The sequence below is a fragment of the Abramis brama genome (assembly GCF_963993115.1).
Source record: "Abramis brama genome assembly, chromosome: 4".
NCBI classification, from domain to species: domain Eukaryota; kingdom Metazoa; phylum Chordata; class Actinopteri; order Cypriniformes; family Leuciscidae; genus Abramis; species Abramis brama.
The window spans coordinates 53973363-53993373 of record NC_139966.1 but is presented as its reverse complement, the minus strand read 5'-3'; the positions used below and the strand labels follow the sequence as shown (position 1 = coordinate 53993373).

Here is a 20011-nt window from a genome sequence, read left to right as displayed (position 1 = left end):
TATATTTAAGTGTACAAATCTCTGTAAACTTAAGAAAATAAGTCTACTTAACTGTGCAGTTAAGAGATATGGGAAGCAAAGGACTGAGTTCACTCACTGCATGTCAGAGTAATTACAGACTATGACTAGTCTTAGTTAAATGAAGCAAATAATTGTCAAGAACATCTAAATTCAGCCATTATAATTAGTTACAAATGAAATCACAACTGTTTTGGATTTAAAATTTCACCCGTTTACAGAAAAAAAGGAGAACTGTGTTCATTTTTGTGTACTTTTCCTCATCCAGGGGGTGGTGTGGTTACAGTTCCGCTTTTTAGAAACCAGGATAAGGTTACAGTGGGAGTTTACGCCTCATTTACGATCGCCCAGAGCGTTAACATAATAGGGCTGACCTTTGACCTGTTGCTCAAGTACAAAACCCACGGGTGATCACAATATCCTTATACTAGTCTTTTTACTACTACTATTTAATAATGACAGACAATAGACAAAATTGGCTAAAACATTTTTTTAAATGCAACTTTAAGTTTTATATTTTTTAATTGTTCATATATTAGATAAATTAATAAACTTTACAAAACATCTTCATGTAGTTTTTTCACAGGCTGCAAATGAATTGAAATGCATTGCTTCATAATTCGTATATTTTTAATGTCAAATAAAATGAATTAACATTGATTTACCTTGAAGTGAATGTATGTCAAGATTTATTTGGAAAAATAAAAAAAAATCATATAATGTCATATACATATGCGACCTTTGTCGTGCTCCATTATTTTCTGTCATCAAAATGGTGCACCTCACCTTGGCCTTCACAGTTTTCCTGTCATTCTCTCTTTCTCTTCCACTGTTACTGTAGATTTCCCTTTGCTTCTTCCCTTGGGCTTCTTTCCTCCGCTCTCTCTTCTGCTTTCTCTCTCTCTGCTGAAGATCAGGTATGTCCCTTCCCTCCATGTATGCTCCCTTGCCTTAAGGACACTGGCATCCGTTATGTCACTACCGTCGGATTGACGTGCATGTACATGTGTTTACATGAGTTGTGTAGTTCAGGGCCATCTCGCGAGTGATATTACACCCCCTTCTCCTCCTGCAGGACTTGAAGCCAGGTGACGTGACCAGCAAACGCAGTCTATGGGAAAACAAAGGGTCCTCTGCTACCAAGGTAACCAAATACAGTTTGTTTTTTTTGCCCAATCAGTCCAACTATCTCTCTCTCTTAGTTATATATACACATAACATTTTTCATATGCCCCTGGAGAATGAATTAATAAAGCACTTATGTGTCCAAACAACAGGCTGTGGGTATATTATAACCCTTCAGGCATGCCATTATAGGACTCTGGAGACAGTAACAGTCATAACACCACTCTAGCATGATGTCTGCAGTATAACATTGCCATAACATTGCCTGTGTGTTTTGTGTTTTAAGCCATCCCCTTGCTAATTGTCTACAGATCTGACCACCTTGAGGAGGTAAATGTTACTTTATCACACAGTGTTTGATGAGCCACACTTAATGCATTTATCACAAGATGGCTTAGGAACTGCGATGTCATGCATTTGGCTTTTTTCGTTTCTTCACGGAGCTTCTCTCACACACTCTTGCTCACTGCCACACGAGCAGACGGTTGGTTTGCAAGGAGGATGTGCTTTAAAGAACTGAAGTCACCAGGAGTAACTCCTGTAACACTAATTGACCTTATGTTAAACTCCGCCCACCTTGGTTACCATTGCTGACTCAGACAAGCATTACATAGATTCTAATAGGAATGAACTGGTTATGTTCATGAACAGTGAGTTTTTTTGTGTGTTTTTTTTAATCAGTAAAATGTGCTCATGAAGTGGAAAACAAGCTAATTGCAAAGCATCGTGTACATGCCATTTTTCTGCCCCTTTAAGCAACCACACAACACACCCTGGAAACTCCCTAGCAACCACACAACACACCCTAGCAACTCCCTAGCAACCACCCACGACTCCTTAGCAACTTAGCTCCCTAGAAACAACAGAATAGCAACAGACATAGCAACATCCTGGCAGACATCCACAACACCCTAGAATCATGGTAGAAATTTTTGCAAGGGCAAAACTTAAACAAATTAAGTTATGCAGTTATGTGATAAAACACTGTGAAACAGAATCTAGATAAATGCTTAAGCCTCTTTTGATGGCAAGTGATAACGTTACTACAACATACTCACCATGGTACTGTGAACTCAGTCACGATTGCATTTGAATCAATATGTAAATGAATTAACATTGGTCACAATTTATTTGGAATAGGAAAACTACTGGGTAGCTTGTGTCACTCTTACAGTAAAAGTGACTTGCCATTATTTAATAATAAAATGTAAAAAAAAAAAAATGCATATTTACCATTCCATTTAAAAATATCCAAACAGACATTAAAGAGCAAAAGCTTGTCTGGTAATATGCTGGTTGGTAATTAGGGCGGAGTTTAGTGAAGGATCATTTTCACCTTCCCTCTCTCTTTCATTTGCTCTTTTTTTTACCATCACCCCTTTACAAAGGACTCTGCCTATTGTGAAAAGATCTATTTTAACGCTGGCATGACTGGGATGCAGTTGACCAAACATGGCGGTTTATTCACATCACGAATAGAAACCAATTCCAGACGATCCCATCGTCTGAACTTGAAAAGGCATTCCCACGAGCGCTGGCCTTCATATTTTTATATCCACAGATCAAACAGATAATAACGGTAGTCATTCAGAGCGGGTGGCTCTATCTTTAGAACGGGCACAATACAATCTTCTGCTGGACTGTCAGCGAGGCGTCAAGATCAGGCCAAGGCCGCGGTTAGCCACAGATTGCAGTATTGGCCCAGAGCACTTGAAGGACTGGTAAATGGTGACGTAAAAAGCCTAATGAAGGGAAATCTGTGGTCATAACCGCACTGATGTTACCAAAACCAGCAGTGCAGTTTGGTCAGGAGTGGAAAGAATGAGGGTTTCACTTGTGTGTGAATCTGGAAAAAGAGTGCTGTCTGAAACCATGCTAAGCATGTTCCTGTCAATGTACACGCAGCATGTCGGCCACAAGTGCTTTCACTGATGACTTCTTGGAGCACATCGGCACAAAAAAACATGTTAAAAAGGAAATGTAAAATGAAATGTGAAGGCATAAGTGGAATGCCAGACGGATGGGCTGGGAAGGACTCTGCCACACTGATTAGCACATTAGCTTTTATTTATGTTAATCTCATTCTGTCTTTTTCTGTTTCTTTCTCTTTCTCTCTATCTTTCTTTTTGATTTATAACTCACCCAGGTCGCAAGCAGAGGAGAGACCAAATCCGTCACCAATGGTAAGTGACAAGAAGATAAATTGTATTTGTGTAAAACAGTGTCCGTGTCCCATTTGTCAACCAGTAATTGCTGCGCGATGTGACACAATCACAGGCAATTAGAATGTATTTGATGCATCAAACACGTCTATGAAGAGCAAGGTTTTGGACCAATCAGATTACACAGTGGGCGGGGCAACCAAGTGTAAATGGACCCTTTTTTGCGTTTCAAAAATTGGTCACATTATACAAAATTTTGTGTCAATTTGACACATTTCCAGTTATTAGCATTATAGCATAATATTTATAGCATTAAATTACAGAAAACTAGTTTCTAATACGACGTCTGAGGAAGTGACTGCAAATTTGACATCTTTCTCTCTTCTGACCAACATAATCAATCTCTCTATATTTTTTTCCTCTTTTGTGAAGTCATAGAAACGCTATTGTTGATTTTTTTTTTTTTTTTGGTACTGGAGCAAATGGGAACACAAAAATGATATTTGTTGTAGCTACCGTTCCACACTATAGAAGTTTTCCCAACTATGACGATTTCTGCTTCTGAAAACAGTGTAAAACAATGTGAGGCCAAGCGATCGTCAAGATGGCCTCATCAAGATGGAAAAAAATTTACTTGAAAGATTTTGCTTTTAGGCTTTAGATAACAAAAGAAATTAGGTTAGTTAGCACACAGTGTAAGTTTTATTGTGCATGTGTGTTTGCAATATAGTTGTTTCTTTTGCCTATACATCCAAGCCAAAATGAGGTCAAAATGAAGTCCTACTGTGAAGGGCAGGTCTCTCCATATTGCACAACACCCACAATCCCTCTGGCAGGAAGCCCTTCCAATGATAAATCATAGCGGCAGGCACGTCGTTCCCTGGCTGAAGTGTTTTAAAATGCCTCTTTGGCATTGTTTTCTATTTTAAATGCCGGCCATTTGTTCCTCTAAAAGAGGACGCGGTGGCCTTGGGGCGTGCCAGGCGTTTTTGGGTAATGGGCGACAGGTCTTTGCGTTAGCCTGCCCTCTCGCCCACGTCGGCCTGCCCGTCTCAATATCACACTGTGGATTATGGGCGTCTGTCAGTGCCAGCAGGGCTAAAGCTGCATGTTTGTCACATTACTGCATGGGGCGGCAGATTAGCACACTCGCATGCCATATGAAAACTTGCGTCTTTCCAACCACTTAAAAATGGTCAAACACATGGCCAACTTGCATTTAACAGATTTTTTTTTAAACTATATTTAGGTCTGGAGTACAAGAGAAAGGGTGTATGTTACAAATACACACAGCTAAGCATACAAAGTATGAATGTAACAGTGTAACAAACACACACCATTTAACCCTTCTTCTAAGGGGCAAATAAGTGGCCCAGATCCCATAAATAACAGGCAATAATCATGTTGGACAATAATCATTTTATAAATTTAATTTTGGGTGAAATTTGGGATCTACTTATTCCAAGGGTTCTATATGAATTACAAGGCTGCATTTTTTTTAAATTAAAAATAAATACAGTAAAAACTGAAATATTGTGGAAAAAGTATTACAATTTAAAATAACCATTTTCCTTTTAATATATATTTTTTATGTTTTTTTAGCATCATTACTCCAGTCTTCAGTGTCACATGATCCTTCAGAAATCATTCTAATATGCTGATTTGCTGCTCAAGAGACATTTCTTATTATTGTTGCTGAAAACAGTTCTTATGCTTAATATTTTTGTGTAAACTATGATACTTATTTTTTTCTGGACTGTGGTGAATAGAAAGTTCAAAAGAACAAAATGTATTTAAAATAGAAATATCATACATTTCTTTGTCACTTTTAATCAATTTAATCCACCCTTGCCGTATAAAAGTCTTAATTTCTTAAAAAAAAAAAAAAAAAAGTACTGACCCCAGTAATATCATAAATATCTTATCATAAATGAAAATAGAAATATCATAAAATAGAAATATCATAAATGTCTGTCACTTTTAATCAATTTAATCCATCCTTGCCGCATAAGTCTTAATTTCTTTAAAAAATAAAAAATAAATAAAAAATCACAATTTTACTAACTAGTAAAAATTTGAATTAAAGTGTGTGTCATCTCATTGATTTTCAAGCAATTTTATGACTTTTCTCTTTTGTCTCTTAACAGGAACGGGCCATTAACCCTTCAAAGACGCCAGAGAGGCAGGGACCAAGAGAATGCACAACATTCCTTTTTTAAACTTTTATTAATACCAAAAAACAAAAAAAACAAAAAACATACACACGAGCATTTTATACTGCCAGGAAGATCTGTGTGTAGACACGGTATAAAAGAGAGAAAAATGTAAAAAAAATATATATATTTTATCACTGTATTCACAGACCACCATCTTGCACCATCATCGTGTAACTTCTGTTAAACTGAAATCTAGGCTGTGAAAACAAGCGATTCCGACTTTCATTTGTTAAGATTATATAACAATTATATAACAGCTCAAAACATTACAAGATTCCTTGGATAGGAGGACGAGGAGTAGCATTCCGAATTGTCTTTTGTCAAATCACGAAGCATATTATTAAGCATGTTAGTTACCCTTCTCACCTGTTAATTTATAACTAAAGCAAAGCTTCACCCTGCATTTCATACATGTTCGCCAGTTCCAGACCGAACATGAGCACCTGTAGAGTAGCTGTATTTTGTAGGCCTACTTTTTGTCATAACGACACTTTTTTAAAAAAAAATAATAAAAAAAATTGTCTTAATAATATATGTTAGCATATAGTGTAAGTTTTTGTAATTAACTATATATTTTACTGCTTGATACAAAATGGTCTTTGCTTTTGCTTTCAATAGTATTTTATATCAAAGCAAGTTTTAATTCAGCAGAAGTCCATTATACCGTTATCATTATTACATTATCTTTGGCTTTTTGTACTCTTGGAAACACTGTTCTGACCATTGTTTGTGACCATCTTTTTGTAAGTGTTAATCACTATGTGTCATGTGGAATAATCGGTATTGGTTGAAACAAGAGAACTCGAAAGAAAGGGAACATGCACTTTTTGGCTTAAATCACATAATTTGATCAGTACATTTCACAATTTCTGCGTATAATGCAACACCTTGGTTAATCCAAAAACACATCCTGATTTCAGCTAGGAAAAAGAGGACAAGCATATAGTCCAAGTCAATTCATGTTTATAAGTGTTTCATTTTTTGAGTGTCGTCTTTCTGTGCTGCAATTGATTCATACTAAATTGCAGCATGGACGTTGTCTGGTTTCAATACAGCGCTAGTTGGCAGAACATTAGTAACTTCATCATTTAAACGTCATCATTTCTGACATCTTTTGTCAAAGAATATCCAGTTCTTCGCGCCGTAGCTTAACGCTAATGTCTCTAAATGTTCGAAGTTCCTGTATTCTGCTTGTATTTTTTGACAATCAAGTTTTTTTACTATTTGTTTCATCTTTGTAAGCACCTATGTATTGTTTCTGAGTAACACTATGCAAGTCGCACCACCTTTAAATGCAATTACCTTGTTACAAATATGACCATTTGTAGCCAATAGTTCCATACAGAGCAACATTGTATCATCGTCTCAGTGACCACAATAAAGAGACCAATGAAAAACACCTGTGATTATGTGCTTCTCAATTCTCCACCAGACTGCTATGCTAAAGCCATATATCTGTCATGCTCCACTACCTCTAACAATAGGCTAAGTTCCAGCAGCCAATCAGAGCAAAGCAGTGTGGTCACATGATCTGGCAGGTCTGTATTAGGTGAGCTTTGGGTTAGTTTGAAACTGTCTGCTGCCCGGACCATCGAGATAAGATCTCTCGCTCTCTCTCTCTTCTTGGTGGGATCTCAGGTAAGAGGCTTCAGATTTTGTTATTGGATCCAAATGACATTAGTTAATTTGTAACTAAAATCTACTCAAACAATTGCATGCCTACCGGATTAAACTGATTCTGCAAAGTTGCTCATAATGTGTGAACTCAGGCCTGAGGATCACCCTCTTCATTCCTCAATCATCAATGCAATGCTTGTCTTGTTCGCCAGAGGGACTGGTGGTTTGCGTGCTTTGGGTTTTTCTCTTAATGCCGCTTAATACAGACTATCAATGGCAACATTCCTGCCACCGTCAGCCTGTGATATTCCAGCCTTTCAGAAGGAGTACGACTGGCCCTCGCTTATTAACGTAAAATGCACGTAACTCCAAAGTGAGACAGTTAATCTGCTGCAAATACTTGGTGGATTTGGTCAGAGAAGCTCCTCTGGCTGCTTCTGTCACACTCTCATTATCACAAGGACTCAATGTAAGATAAACCTTAATCCAAGATGAACTCTGTGAAGAGCCATTAGTTTGAGGACCCTCAGACATGATAAGTCTGAAGACCCCCAACAGATGTTGAGTGAAAATAAGAAATGACTACAATTGGATAACCTACAGACCTCTGAACTTTCAGGAGCTACAGTAATATTTGGTTACTTTAATATGCACGGATTTCATTGCAATAAAAGCAAAAATCAAACCAAGTGGTGTTAAATGTTGCCAAAGCATTTTTTTTTTTTTGCAATAGTTTTCAATCAGTTGGTCATTTTTTTGTGGGTGTATGAAGTCGGTTCTCCTCAAGTTCCCACAGGTGTTATTCATGACATTAACTATCAACATGTTCCAATTTATGTCTCAATTTTTAACATATGTTTTTTTATAAAGACGAAATACTCCAAGGCACTCGTGTGGTGAAATTTAAAAAGCCTTTAATTAACAGGGCTAAATCATTAAAATCATTTAAAAGTTTAAGTGTATCTGTTCATTTTATTTGATTTAAAACCTCAGCAAACTTTATTTTGTGATATGTTTTGCTTGAAAAGTGTGCTTGTGTTATATTACATTTAAAACAATCAACCGTATACTCTTAACAGATTCCAAAAGTGGGTTTTCGCAGCAATGAAGAACCATTTTTCAGTGAGCATTTTAAAGAACATTTTAATAAACTAAAGAACCTTTTTCCGACTTCATAAAGAAACTTTTGTTGAATGGAAAGGTTCCATGGAAATTAAAGGTTCTTCACGGAACCATTGATGCTAATAAAGAACCTTTATTTTTAAGAGTGTACTTTGATATTTCATACACCCTTTTGGGCCAGTGCACATACTGTAATCATAATGAGTTGCATTAAAACACTAGATGCGTCTTTAATGGCAGTAGGTGCTGTGGAATAATGTCCTGCACAAACAATGTGCTTTAAAAATAGATGACAAGGACACACGCACTCTTGATTTACACGGAGAATGAGCGGCAGCCCTTGATGAGACCAGCCAATTCATTGTCTGGAAAAGTGTTGAGCACCTGTTCCATAGCGCATAGTTTATTACTGGCAGAAATAGCCACCCTCACTCATTCATCACATGTTTATTGTGCAGTGATTTATTTCCTGGTGGACACACACACACACGTCTTCAGGACAGCTTTTTCAACGCTTGTTAAGCACGGTAGTTAATATAACTACCGTGCTTGGTCCAACAACGTTGAACATAACGCTTGTCTCTGGGATCAGGGTCACTTGTAGAAGAATTTTAAAGATGATTTGTAGACCATGTCAAGACTGTTCTAGTAAAAGAAGTGGAAATTAATTGAACTCATTTGACATGCATAACTTAAACTTATTTACTCCATCAGGAATCACTTAGTCATGGCTGACACAGAGGAAGTGGTGGAGGAGGAAGTGCAGTACGTATAACGTCATTACTTTTTAACTGTTTTAATTCACTGAACACTGAATACCTCAAATTATAGACTATACTAAAATAGCAATTGAAACAGCAGGGCACAGTAGTGGCTAAAAGTGATAAAGATTTTTTAAACATAGTAAAATAAAACCTGTAGCTGTAGTTTGCCCTTTTGCCAAATAATTTAACCAAGTGTATATATAGCACATACTGTATATGTTTATGTATTCACATAGATAGTGAATACTATTACTAACACAATGTACATTTTTCATATCTATCTTAATTTCATGTGCATCTTTTTGATTCATTACCCAACTTAAAGTCAAATGTTTTTCCTTTTTCTTTTCTTCTTCTCTTTTCACCCTGTGCGTATGTTTTAGGGAAGGTAAGCCAGTTTGAGATTCATGCACTATCACTTATTATGGAAATGGAGGCTGGTCCAGAGGAAGTTTCGCGTGCTGTCAGCTTGTGTGCATGAGCTATTTTCGAAACTTTAGAGACCCAAGAATCGCTTTTGTCCTCGGCTACATGCCCAGGAGAATTGAGTTACTCAAGGCTGCAACTAATATCAGTAGGTCAATGTGCAGGGTGACATTGTTGTATCAAGTCAAGTATGTGAATGTCCTGCCCATGTACATTTCCTATTGTCTCAGATGTCATTCCCCCCATTCGTCTCTTGTGTGCTGTCCATAATGGTCCGTGAATGTGAAATGAAATGCTTGTTGTCAGCAAGTATTATGGCTCATTGGAAAAACGTAGCCTACCTCGTTTCATGACACTTTAAAAGTGAAATACTAAAATCTGAAACATTAACATGACAGATAAAGTTATACAAGATTCAACTCTTCAATTTTTTTTAAGTCAGTTTAATGTAATTTAAGTTGAAATGACTGAAACATCCAAATTGTACTTAAAAATTTAAGGTAGCAATTTTTTTTTTTTTTTACAGTGTAAGCATGTTTTCCCGATGAGCCTGAGTTGATTTATGCCGTCGTTAAAATGATCACGTAAAAATCATGTTAAATTCATTTAACGCATCATTTGGTGCTCACATGCAAATTGCATCAGATAGGCTACTGCATTGGTGGTCTATGGACTATTTCTCAATGTCGTTTACAAGCTGTTGGGTGGATCTCAATGTTCTGACAAAGGTTATAGATGATCTGTTTGTTAACTTGATTCAGCATCATGATTATGCAAAGACTGATCAAATATTATGCTTCTGAATGTATTTGCTACTAATCGTTATTATGTTCACACTGTAGTGGAGGAAACCGAAGAGGAAGGTAAAATTCACTGTGTGTTGTGTTGCTTTTCCTGCATGAGAATATATTTTAAAATTAACTTCAAAATATTTTAGATTTAGATAATATTAATACAACATGTGGCTTAAAATAAAGTCAGACTAGAGTCTATCACACACATGCATGCAGATAATTCAGTTTATTCTCACAGTTAATTAATTTACTCATCCTCATTTGTGCAATTATTTCTTCCTTTCTTCTTGCATTCATTTTTTCTATCACTCCCCCTCTTGAAGTGGAAGGTAAAATTTTCATTAATTAATTTGTGCACCCATTATTTAATTGTTCATTCACCTTTTTATTGTTTTAGTGATATATTGCACTTCAACAGTAAATTCACCTTTTCATATAATTGAAAACAAAAGCTAGCATATCTTCATACAATTACATGATATTGAAAACACATTGCATTACACTCATTACTATAACCTTTCCATAATAATCGTTTCTCTTCAATAGTGGCGCCTCCATCAGAGGAAGGTAATGCTTCGATCTGACCTTTATTTTCTGGTGATTTTCTGTACATTTGCCATCACCAATGCAAGGTAATATTTAATATCTCATGTTATATTTTTATATTAGAACCAGCGCCTGAGGTGGAAGGTAATCATTCCCTCATTTGATTGTAAATACAATTATTTAAATGTTTTATGATTTTTAAATAACATCATAGTTACAATAGTCAGCTATCTTTAAACCACTGGATCAACACGTATATACAAATACTAAATTCATTAATTTTAGTATTCACCATTTGAACCAAGACCTGCATTCAGGCAACTCAAGTTCAATTCATTTGCTAAGAGAATCAAACAAAAATTTTATTTCTCCAAATTCCATGTCTTTTATAAAAAAATATATATATATTTTGTCAGTCAGAATATCTGTTCCTGAATGGCAGATCTTAGTAGTTATGTTATGGTATTTTTATAATTTCTCAAACTACTAGTCTTTATAAACTAACTGATTTGCTGTTCTTATATTAGAGCCTCCGGAAGTAGAAGGTAATTATTTCAGTTGTTAATAATATTGAGGTTATTCATACTTAATAATGTACAAGTGTCTGTAAATTTTCATTCTTTAACCACTTATAACTTATCTCATATCTGAACAGAGGAGCCAGAACCTGAACCAGAAGGTAAAGCTCTTCAGCTTTACATTCATTCATACAAATATTATGAACCAAACATTCAGCAAGAATTTCCAACACATTGAGTTGCTCATTTTTTGGCACTTTGCAGCTGATTTTGTAATAGCATGGTCTCAAGGATTGACGGGTTGTTTAGTGTGTTCAACCTTAATGAGCAGCACTGGGAGGCCAGTGCCATCAGTTCAGTTACATGTAAATCTTACTGGCCCAAATCATGTCTTCAGGAAGGACAGCTCATTTTCTTGTTAACTGATTCAAAATGTGATGATCTATAGTGATCTGAATCAAATGTTTACCATGATTACAACTGCATGACGTCTCATTGTGAAGGCTGGAGGACAAAAGCTGTTTATTTGTAAGGTTCGTATGTCATGATGCAATATATCAGCTAATTGAAATCGCATGTGTGATGATTGCGACTGTCAGAACATTGGGTCGTCACGTTCAGCCGGGCATTTGTTACAAAATCAAAACGTGCAAAAATTTCTTTTTTTCTTTTTTTTCTAACAATTTAAAAATGTGTCAATGCAATTAGTCTTAATGTGAAATTTTGTCTGTTCGTTTTTCATTGTTCACCCAGCTGAAGCCCCTGTAGAGGAGGAGGCCGCAGGTAACTGCTCCTAAAATCACACATTCGGTTTGGTTGATTCCCTCCGAGGTCGACATGTGAAGTACTTTGCGTGACACATTATTAGTCAGTGATGTTTTGTTTTATATATTTTATCCCCAGATGAGACAAAACCAAAGCCGAAGTATGTCCTATGTTGACATCTTTCTTACTGTGTTTATCTGCATAAATTCATACGTGAAGAATGCACAGCCTCAGTCCTCATGGGTAACACTTATTTTACAGATTCATGCAAAACATCACTGCTCCAAAGATTCCTGAAGGAGACAAGGTGGACTTTGATGTGAGTAACATTAAGTTTAAATTACATCACTTCCTGTATTCGGAATGGAATATTATAGCGTCTTGCTTACTACATTGAATTTTGTAAACCTGCACATTAGGAATGATATATATTTTCAACAGTATGCCATTTTCATATTAGAACCATGTGACTTTATTATGTGAAAGTATAATTCTGCAATTATAATGTTTAGAGAACATTCAGATAACGTTTTCATAACTCGTAGAACATATTTTGCTAGATGGGTGAATGGTCATCCACAATTTGCAAAATAAGCACACTTAACGTATGTTATTGTGAATACTGAATTGATGTCAATACCTGTGTGTGTGTGTGTGTAATAGGACATCCACAGGAAGCGTCAAGAGAAGGATTTATCTGAGCTTCAGTCTCTGATTGAGGCTCATTTTATCCAGAGGAAGAAAGATGAAGAGGAGCTGATCGCTCTGGTCAACAGAATCGTAGGTTCTGCATAATCCAGAAGGGTTTCAGAATGCTAAACAACATTCAGTCTTTACTTGTGACTGACAGTGTTGTGTCTGTCTGGTGCTGTGTGCAGGAGAAGCGTCGCACAGAGAGAGCAGAGCAGCAGAGAGTCCGTGCAGACAAGGAGAAGGAGAGACAAGCCCGTCTGGCCGTGAGTGACACTCCCTTCAGCCAATAGGAAGCAGCCGTTTACCTCCACGAGGCTAAGTGCTAGAATAGAAATAGAGGAAATAAGTCTAACTCTTTCCATCGGATCTCTCAACAGGAAGAAAAGGAGAGAAGAGAGCTAGAGGAACAGAGGAAGAAACAAGATGAAGATGCCAAGAAGAAGAAAGCTCTTACCAACATGACACACCAGTACGGAGGAATCCAGCAGAAGGTTTGAATTAAGAGATATCTAGGAAACTAGACATTTTGATATTGGATTTTGATCTAAAAACTTCATAGAAAAGGGGAACATAGGTGTATTAAACCTAAGATAATATGCATGTGAAAATAAGAGCCCACTGAATCAAACACCGTCATTTATGTCTCGCAGGGCGAGGGTCGCAAAGGGGCGAAGAAACAGACGGAGAGAGAGAAGAAGAAGAAGATCCTGGCGGATAGGAGGAAGGCACTCAACATCGATCATCTGTCTGAAGATAAACTGAAGTAAGTCACCGCTGAACTTGATCTCATCACAGTTCGCGTAAACGGCCACTGACGAAGCTTCTGATTGGTTCTCGCAGAGAGAAGGCCAATGAGCTCTGGCAGTGGATGATGCAGCTGGAGGCCGAGAAGTTCGACCTCGGCGAGAAACTGAAGAGGCAGAAATATGACGTAAGTGTTGACGTAATCAACTTCACACAACAGCATAGAAAGCATAGCATGATTACACTGTCAATATGGGATTTGTACATTTCATTTTTGTTGCAAACATCATGATAACAATTTAATTTTGCCATACTGCCTTAATTTCAAGAAAACTGTCTCTTTATTAATGTTGGTATCAGCTGTTATTGTTGAAATCTTTTTAGCACAAGTCTACAGAAAGTAGATTATAAGATATAATTAAAAATAGTTTTGACTCGACATAAATCACTTAAAGTCAACCTGATTATTATTATTGTTACAATTATTGTTAACAATTGGTCATCCCTTTAAAAATGACATCAAGCCCTGCCATTCACTGTAAAAGAAGATTTTTTGAAGTTTTTAATAAATCAAAAATTACTGTAGTTCGTTTCACAAGAAAATACTACTTTTAAGTACAATTTCATGTTTAATTTAATGTGTTATTAGCCATTTTTTGGTAATTAAATTGTGAAATTTACTAGCAATTTCTGAGTTAAAATTGTTTCTAAAATTTTTTTAGTATATAGAAATCACCCAATAAATTAAATCAAGTCCCAGCTTACACTTTTTTCTTGTTAAATATCTGTCATATATCACATCACATTACGGAAGTAAAATAGTTATTTTATGTTGACTTCAAGGCCTGGTACACCTGGTATTAAGAAGCGTTTTTGTTAGTCCAATTGCAAGCGGACGGCACTAAATACAGGTGTAAATGGAGTCTAAAATATTTTAAGCTTGTCCACTTTTGACCACTTCCAGAGGTAGTCAAAAACCCATTAGACCGGATTGCTTTCGTAGTGTAAACACTCATGTGGTCGAATGTGTTCAAACAGCCACAAAAGACTCTCCACCTACTGACCTAATGCGTAAACATTATGGGAAGTGCTCTAGCCAGACGGGATTTAAACTTTGGTAAAAGTTTGTTTTGAAGACGAAAACTTACCAAGCACAATTTCTCTGCATTCCTGATTTCAAACACACGCTCACTCTTGTGGCTGTCAGAGCAGAAACGAAAGCTGTTGCTCTCCATATGTTTTTCCGTCGCCTCCTTTCGCACTCATGTAAATTGCGTGAGCTTATTTCATCCATTAGATTGAAAAATCAGATAAAAAAAACTACATTTACCAGCCCATAGACCCTCCCCTCGACAAAATCAGGACAAAAGTGGTTGAAAGTGGACAAAAGAGACAGATTAAAACACCAGGTGTGAACGGGAATGTGTCTTTCTCTTCTACTTGTGATCCGATCGCCCAAAACTAATCTTAATACCAGATGAAAACAGCGCGTAAAAGACTGGCGCTGTGATAAACTGGCGTCTATGGCCTCCCTGTCTTAAACTGTGACTTGCTTCCAGATGAATGTTCTCCAGACCCGAATCAATGAACAACAGAAGTTGTAAGTAACTGGCTGTGAGGGCGGCCACCTCACTGTTGTGTAGCCTGCTGTCAGTAACTGTTGTGGGTCAGATTTGTGTCGGGTCTGGGCTCTCGGTCGGTCGGTCGGTGAAGGCAGGTGACGTGCTTGTGGCTGCAATCAGGCTGCGAATCCACAGGTTTTCCCCCATCAGCTGGTCCTGTTGATATTGTCTTTTGTGCTTAGCAAGGCTTCCGTATGTGTTCCTTACAGATCACTCAGCTACTGGCTAGAGTCAAAGATCACCAGAGGTAAGTACCCCGAGCCACACTGGTCACTTTCCCCTGGTTTCAATGAGGTCTGGCTCAGAGGAAGGAAGCAGAGGAAGTGATGCTGTTAAAGGGATAGTTTACCCAAAAAATCGAATTCTCACATCACGCCATGACTTCCTTTCTTCAGATAACAAAAACGAAATTCTTTAGGAAAATAAGCCACCTCTGTGAGTCCATGTAATGCCATTGAATGGGTGCCGCTTGTTTGATGCGTGGAAAAAACACACACAGCGATAGTCATGTTAATCCATACGACCACAGTGGATGAACCAATGTTTTCTGAAGCCAAACAATAGATGTGTGTAAGAAAAATACTCATATATTTAACTTTTTTTTAACTATAAATCATTTCCTCTGATCTGCTGTCATACAAGAGTTCACGAGAGGGATGTTGTGACAGGCGACGTAAGTGCATTGTGAAGAAGTGATGTTACTTCAGTGTTACTTTCTGGTAGGGCTGCACGATATTGAAGAAAAGTGCGTCTTATTAAAGCTACAAAAGTTATTTAGCCAAGAGCAGTGAGTGATTTGTTCATGAACCCAGTTATTGCAAGCCGTTGCGATATGCATATCACGATATATACATTTGCGATATTTCGATAATTTCGATATATTGTGCAGCCCTACTTTCTGGACAAACTTCACAAGGCACTTCCATTGATGTCAATCTGAACTTGTGAACGCGCCTTGGACAGTTGGCTGGAAGCAATGGTTTACAGTTAAAAGAGTTTAAAACATGAGTATTTATCTACATTTAGCTTCAGAATACATTGATTATTTCCCCAAAAATCTTTGTTTGTGTTTATCCGAAGAAAGAAAGTCATGTACATCGTGGATGGCATGAGGGTGAGTAAATGATGAGAGAACTTTCCTTTTTGGGGTAAACTATCTCTTTAAGCTGACCAAGACAAAGCAGTTTGGGGTTTGGTCTGCTCAACAGATCCCGCTCCTTTCAGATCCCAGGCCCGATGAAACCGTACGATCTTGACAGGTGCGAGCTCGGAGCATGTGGTTCAGCTCAATCCCAACGTCAAACGGGGAAATGTTTAGGATCTTTACACTCAATCCTAATACGACCAGTTTAAGTGGCTCCTTCCGTTCGTACTTCACTGTCCATGCCAACACATACAATACATGAATTTGTCCATAAATACACTCATATATGCTAGGAATTATTGTGAATTCAGGTTGATTGGGTCACTTTTTGCCATTGACTTGACTGGGTAAAAGTGTCCCAATCAACCTGAATTCCCCCTAAATGTTGACCTAAGGGAAGACATTAAATATTGATTGGACATAAATGAGAGAGACTCCAATGAAACGGTAAGTTTAAAATGAATATTTTTGCCTCTGGAGACGGAATCTGTAGGCTGAACGAGAGGGTAAGAAACACATTAGGATAAAACAAGACTGCAACATGGACTGCATGCGAATGAGTGGCACTTTTTCCTTGCATGTGTATGAAGTGCGTCTCTTCTAATTTTGCAAACTGCTATTCTCTTAACTGTCTTTTTATTTTATTTTTAACTGTCACCTGTAAGGGGCCTTTCACACCGATCGCTTTTTTCTGTTCCACTGTGCTACTTTTCCATTGTTTTGCTTTTTTCCAATGTAAACACGTGCTAGATGGACGTCTTTAACCGTTGCGCTCCAGTCTCATCTTTTGCAGGGTCTTGTCTTTTTTACTCGTCTAAAGCATACCTGTCAACCCTCCCGTTTTTCCCGGGATTCTCCCGTATTTTACCTTGCTATCCCGCTATCATCCCGTTTAAATATTTTCCCGTATTTTTAATCTTTCTATAAAAAATGTAAAAAAAAAAAACTCACTGGGCGCAAACCAGTTAAGCAGAAATCCCGCACTGCAGCTAATTTCATTGGTTAAGGTTACAATGACGGGTAGGTTTAGGGATCAGTGTTTGGTGTTGGCTCCACTGAAGTAGTTTGGGGGATAAAAAATAAAAATTGCGCGAAGAAGAACAGCAGCATCCCGAGGATGGACGAACATGAGAGAGATGGCATTGGAGACTATGTATGTAATGTATTATGTATGTAATACAGAGATTATGTATTTATTTATGTTAATATAGTAAATAGTAATAATTTAGCCTGCCTCAGCCTACACAAACCGTAAACAAAGCAGTGTGCTTACCGTTTTGAATATCAATCCTGCTAAACACTTTCTTTATTCCACTCCGCTCGTGTTAATATTGAAATATTCGCCAAGGAACACTCAGGTAAGATTTGACTTTTTTGCTCGCTGTTTTGCTATTATTCTCGAGCACTGACTCGTTCACTAAGCTGAACAGCCAATCAGAGTTCTCTCTCTCTCTCTCACCGACGGCCCGACGCCGATTCAACATGTCGAATCGGCCAAAAAAAAAGCCGACGAGGACCAATTTCTGCCGACGGTGCGGAACACACTGAGAAAACTTAGTCGGCCGACGCACAAAAACTGCCCGACGGTCGACCGTCGGCTTGGTGTGTTCCAGGCTTTAGACGGCATAAAAACATGGCGCTCATGTAAAAAAAAAAAAAAAAAAAAAAAAAAAAAAATTTCAAAACACGCCTCTAGACCTTGCGCATTTAACAGCTAAAATGCTTTCTGTGTGAACCGGTCCTGAAGCAGTCACATTTCCATTCAAAGTGTCGTCTCAGTTTTCATCAACTGTTTGTTGTCAAAATCAAGCTCAGTTTAGCCATTGCAATGTCACTGAATTACGATTTTCATTCCGAAGTGCTGAATTTTGGTTAATACATAAACTCTATTGGAAAACATGAGGTTGTCGGGACAGGAATCATTTTTGGTTTGGGGTTGTTGTGTTGTCACAACACAATTAAAGTCACCATGAAATCAAAATTGAGCGTAGAGTGCAATAGTCAGGTTTCGTAAGTAAAATCTCCATTTATTTTCTCCATTGGGAAATTGATTTCAAATGTTAACTCGTAAACCCTTAAAGACAGACCTAATGTGAGCTACGAAGTTGTTAATCGATAGTATTTGCTTCTGCTGAAGCTGTCAGATGCATTATTTCAGCTTATTTTTAATAACCGTTTAACAGCGGAATTTCTGGTGAAAAACTACATTACCCATGATGCTGTACCAAAAATTACACCAGAGTGGAAATAAGCAACAAGCCCCAACACTCCCACTCTCAAATAATTAAATGTTTGAATATATATGCATATTTTCCAATGAACTTAAATTATATTGTTTTTATATATAATAAGCATTTTTAAATTAGTAATTTTGTTTCCCCATCGTTCAATGCTTCATGGGATTGCAATTCGTTCCCTCACAAAAGACCAACACAACTTCTGTTTCATGCCAACTTTAAGGTTTAAAATTAGCTCATGAATATTAATTTTGCCCTGCCATATAGAAATAGTTTTCCACAATATAACAAATTCCTAATTAAATTCTCACCTTACTTTTTTTTTCTTGCTAAATATCTTCTTTTTTTTTTTACTCTGAAATAGGTAATATATTCATATTATGTTGTAGATAATGTAGAAGTAAAGTAGTTTGTGAATATTCCATGTTGACTTTTTTGGACTGGGGTTGTTGTGTTGTCACAACACAGTTAAGCCTTAGCTCATGAATATTAATTAGGCTATGCTCAGATAAATAGTCTATGATCTGAGGTCAGGTCTGTAATGGAGAAATTTGAAAACTGAAATGCATTAGCATTCTGATTAGAAATAAACTGCGCAAAATCATTTAAATAATTTCCATAGCACACTGAGTAGCATAACGTTATGTTCTCATAGTGCAGTGGTTTAGTAGATCAGTGGATTGATGAAAGGATCAGTAATTATCTCATATGCTTACTGATATGCAGCCAAATAAAATGGTTTGATAATTATGTTTCTCTTTGCAGTGCCAAAGGTCGTGGCAAGGCCAAGGTTGGCGGCAGGCTGAGGTAAACGTGCAGCGAATCGAAACACCCCAGAGATCCAGAAGACTTTGCCACCTTCTTCACATATGCAGTTGTAGTCATTATAAAGCCATTGTTCTGTTTGACTGCACTTTTAGAGACAGTGAAGTGACATATTTTTCGGATGTCATGCTTGTTTTTGTTTTTTGTCTTGGACACACAAGTATTCTGCATTTATCACTAAATTGAATGTCACTTTATCCCTGCAATATTAAAAGAGTCAATTGTCTACAAAGCATCCTGGTGACTGTTTCTTAAGTTATACATTTCCCATTTGTAAAGGAAATGTTTATTTGACATTAAGGGAAACCTGGAAAATTATTAAACCCCATAAAACAAATTGATGTGAATCGCAAGCAGTCCAGAGAGAAAAGTTGCAGAGCCAATATGTTCTTGGTAATAAACCAATTTAAACTAAATAGTGACCTTAGGCTACTATTAAACTAATATAAGTAATATGACTACAATGAGGATTATTTTTGTCAGGTGACCTGATAATAGAAAACACAATAAATTATAGAGGTAGGTAGGCTACGTCAAAGGTCCAAGCTAGCATTGACCAAGCTAGCAGCTGTAGTGTGTCAGAGAACATATTAGAATAATCAGGTTTTGGAGCTTCAAGATAATCTAATGCAAGGTTTGCCTGTGGATCGAGTTTTAGTTGTAAAAAATAAGC

General features: G+C 37.2%; 2 protein-coding genes across 13 annotated transcripts in view; both read left to right on the top strand.

Moving 5' to 3' along the window:
- cald1a (caldesmon 1a) overlaps window positions 1–6920 on the top strand; it is a 54006-nt gene extending 47086 nt beyond the window's left edge. For 5 of the 9 annotated variants that reach the window (XM_084111674.1, XM_084111675.1, XM_084111672.1 and 2 more), the window contains 3 exons: window positions 1094–1162; window positions 3290–3326; window positions 5453–6920. In XM_084111674.1, the coding sequence (XP_083967800.1) occupies window positions 1094–1162; window positions 3290–3326; window positions 5453–5466 (120 nt within the window). In that variant the 3' untranslated portion in view covers window positions 5467–6920. Of the gene's footprint in view, window positions 1–1093; window positions 1163–1429; window positions 1474–3289; window positions 3327–5452 lie in introns of all 9 variants that reach the window. The other 4 variants (XR_014605842.1, XR_014605843.1, XR_014605844.1 and 1 more) reach the window with 1 other exon arrangement.
- Window positions 6921–7079: 159 nt separating this feature from the next.
- Window positions 7080–19570, top strand: tnnt2e (troponin T2e, cardiac). 4 transcript variants are annotated; one of them, XM_084111680.1, is made up of 17 exons: window positions 7080–7159; window positions 8975–9029; window positions 10293–10313; window positions 10791–10811; window positions 10914–10934; window positions 11318–11335; window positions 11446–11469; window positions 12062–12091; window positions 12212–12233; window positions 12335–12392; window positions 12737–12853; window positions 12952–13029; window positions 13144–13257; window positions 13417–13529; window positions 13607–13697; window positions 15342–15379; window positions 19279–19570. In XM_084111680.1, the coding sequence occupies exons 10-17, from the start codon at window positions 12339–12341 to the stop codon at window positions 19322–19324; spliced, it is 651 nt and encodes a 216-aa protein (XP_083967806.1). In that variant the 5' UTR covers window positions 7080–7159; window positions 8975–9029; window positions 10293–10313; window positions 10791–10811; window positions 10914–10934; window positions 11318–11335; window positions 11446–11469; window positions 12062–12091; window positions 12212–12233; window positions 12335–12338; the 3' UTR covers window positions 19325–19570. The 4 variants fall into 4 exon arrangements, with proteins under 4 accessions (XP_083967806.1, XP_083967803.1, XP_083967804.1 ...); XM_084111677.1 differs by lacking the exons at window positions 7080–7159; window positions 8975–9029 and having other exon boundaries at window positions 10229–10313; XM_084111678.1 differs by lacking the exons at window positions 7080–7159; window positions 8975–9029; window positions 11318–11335 and having other exon boundaries at window positions 10229–10313.
- The last annotated feature ends 441 nt before the right edge of the window (window positions 19571–20011 follow it).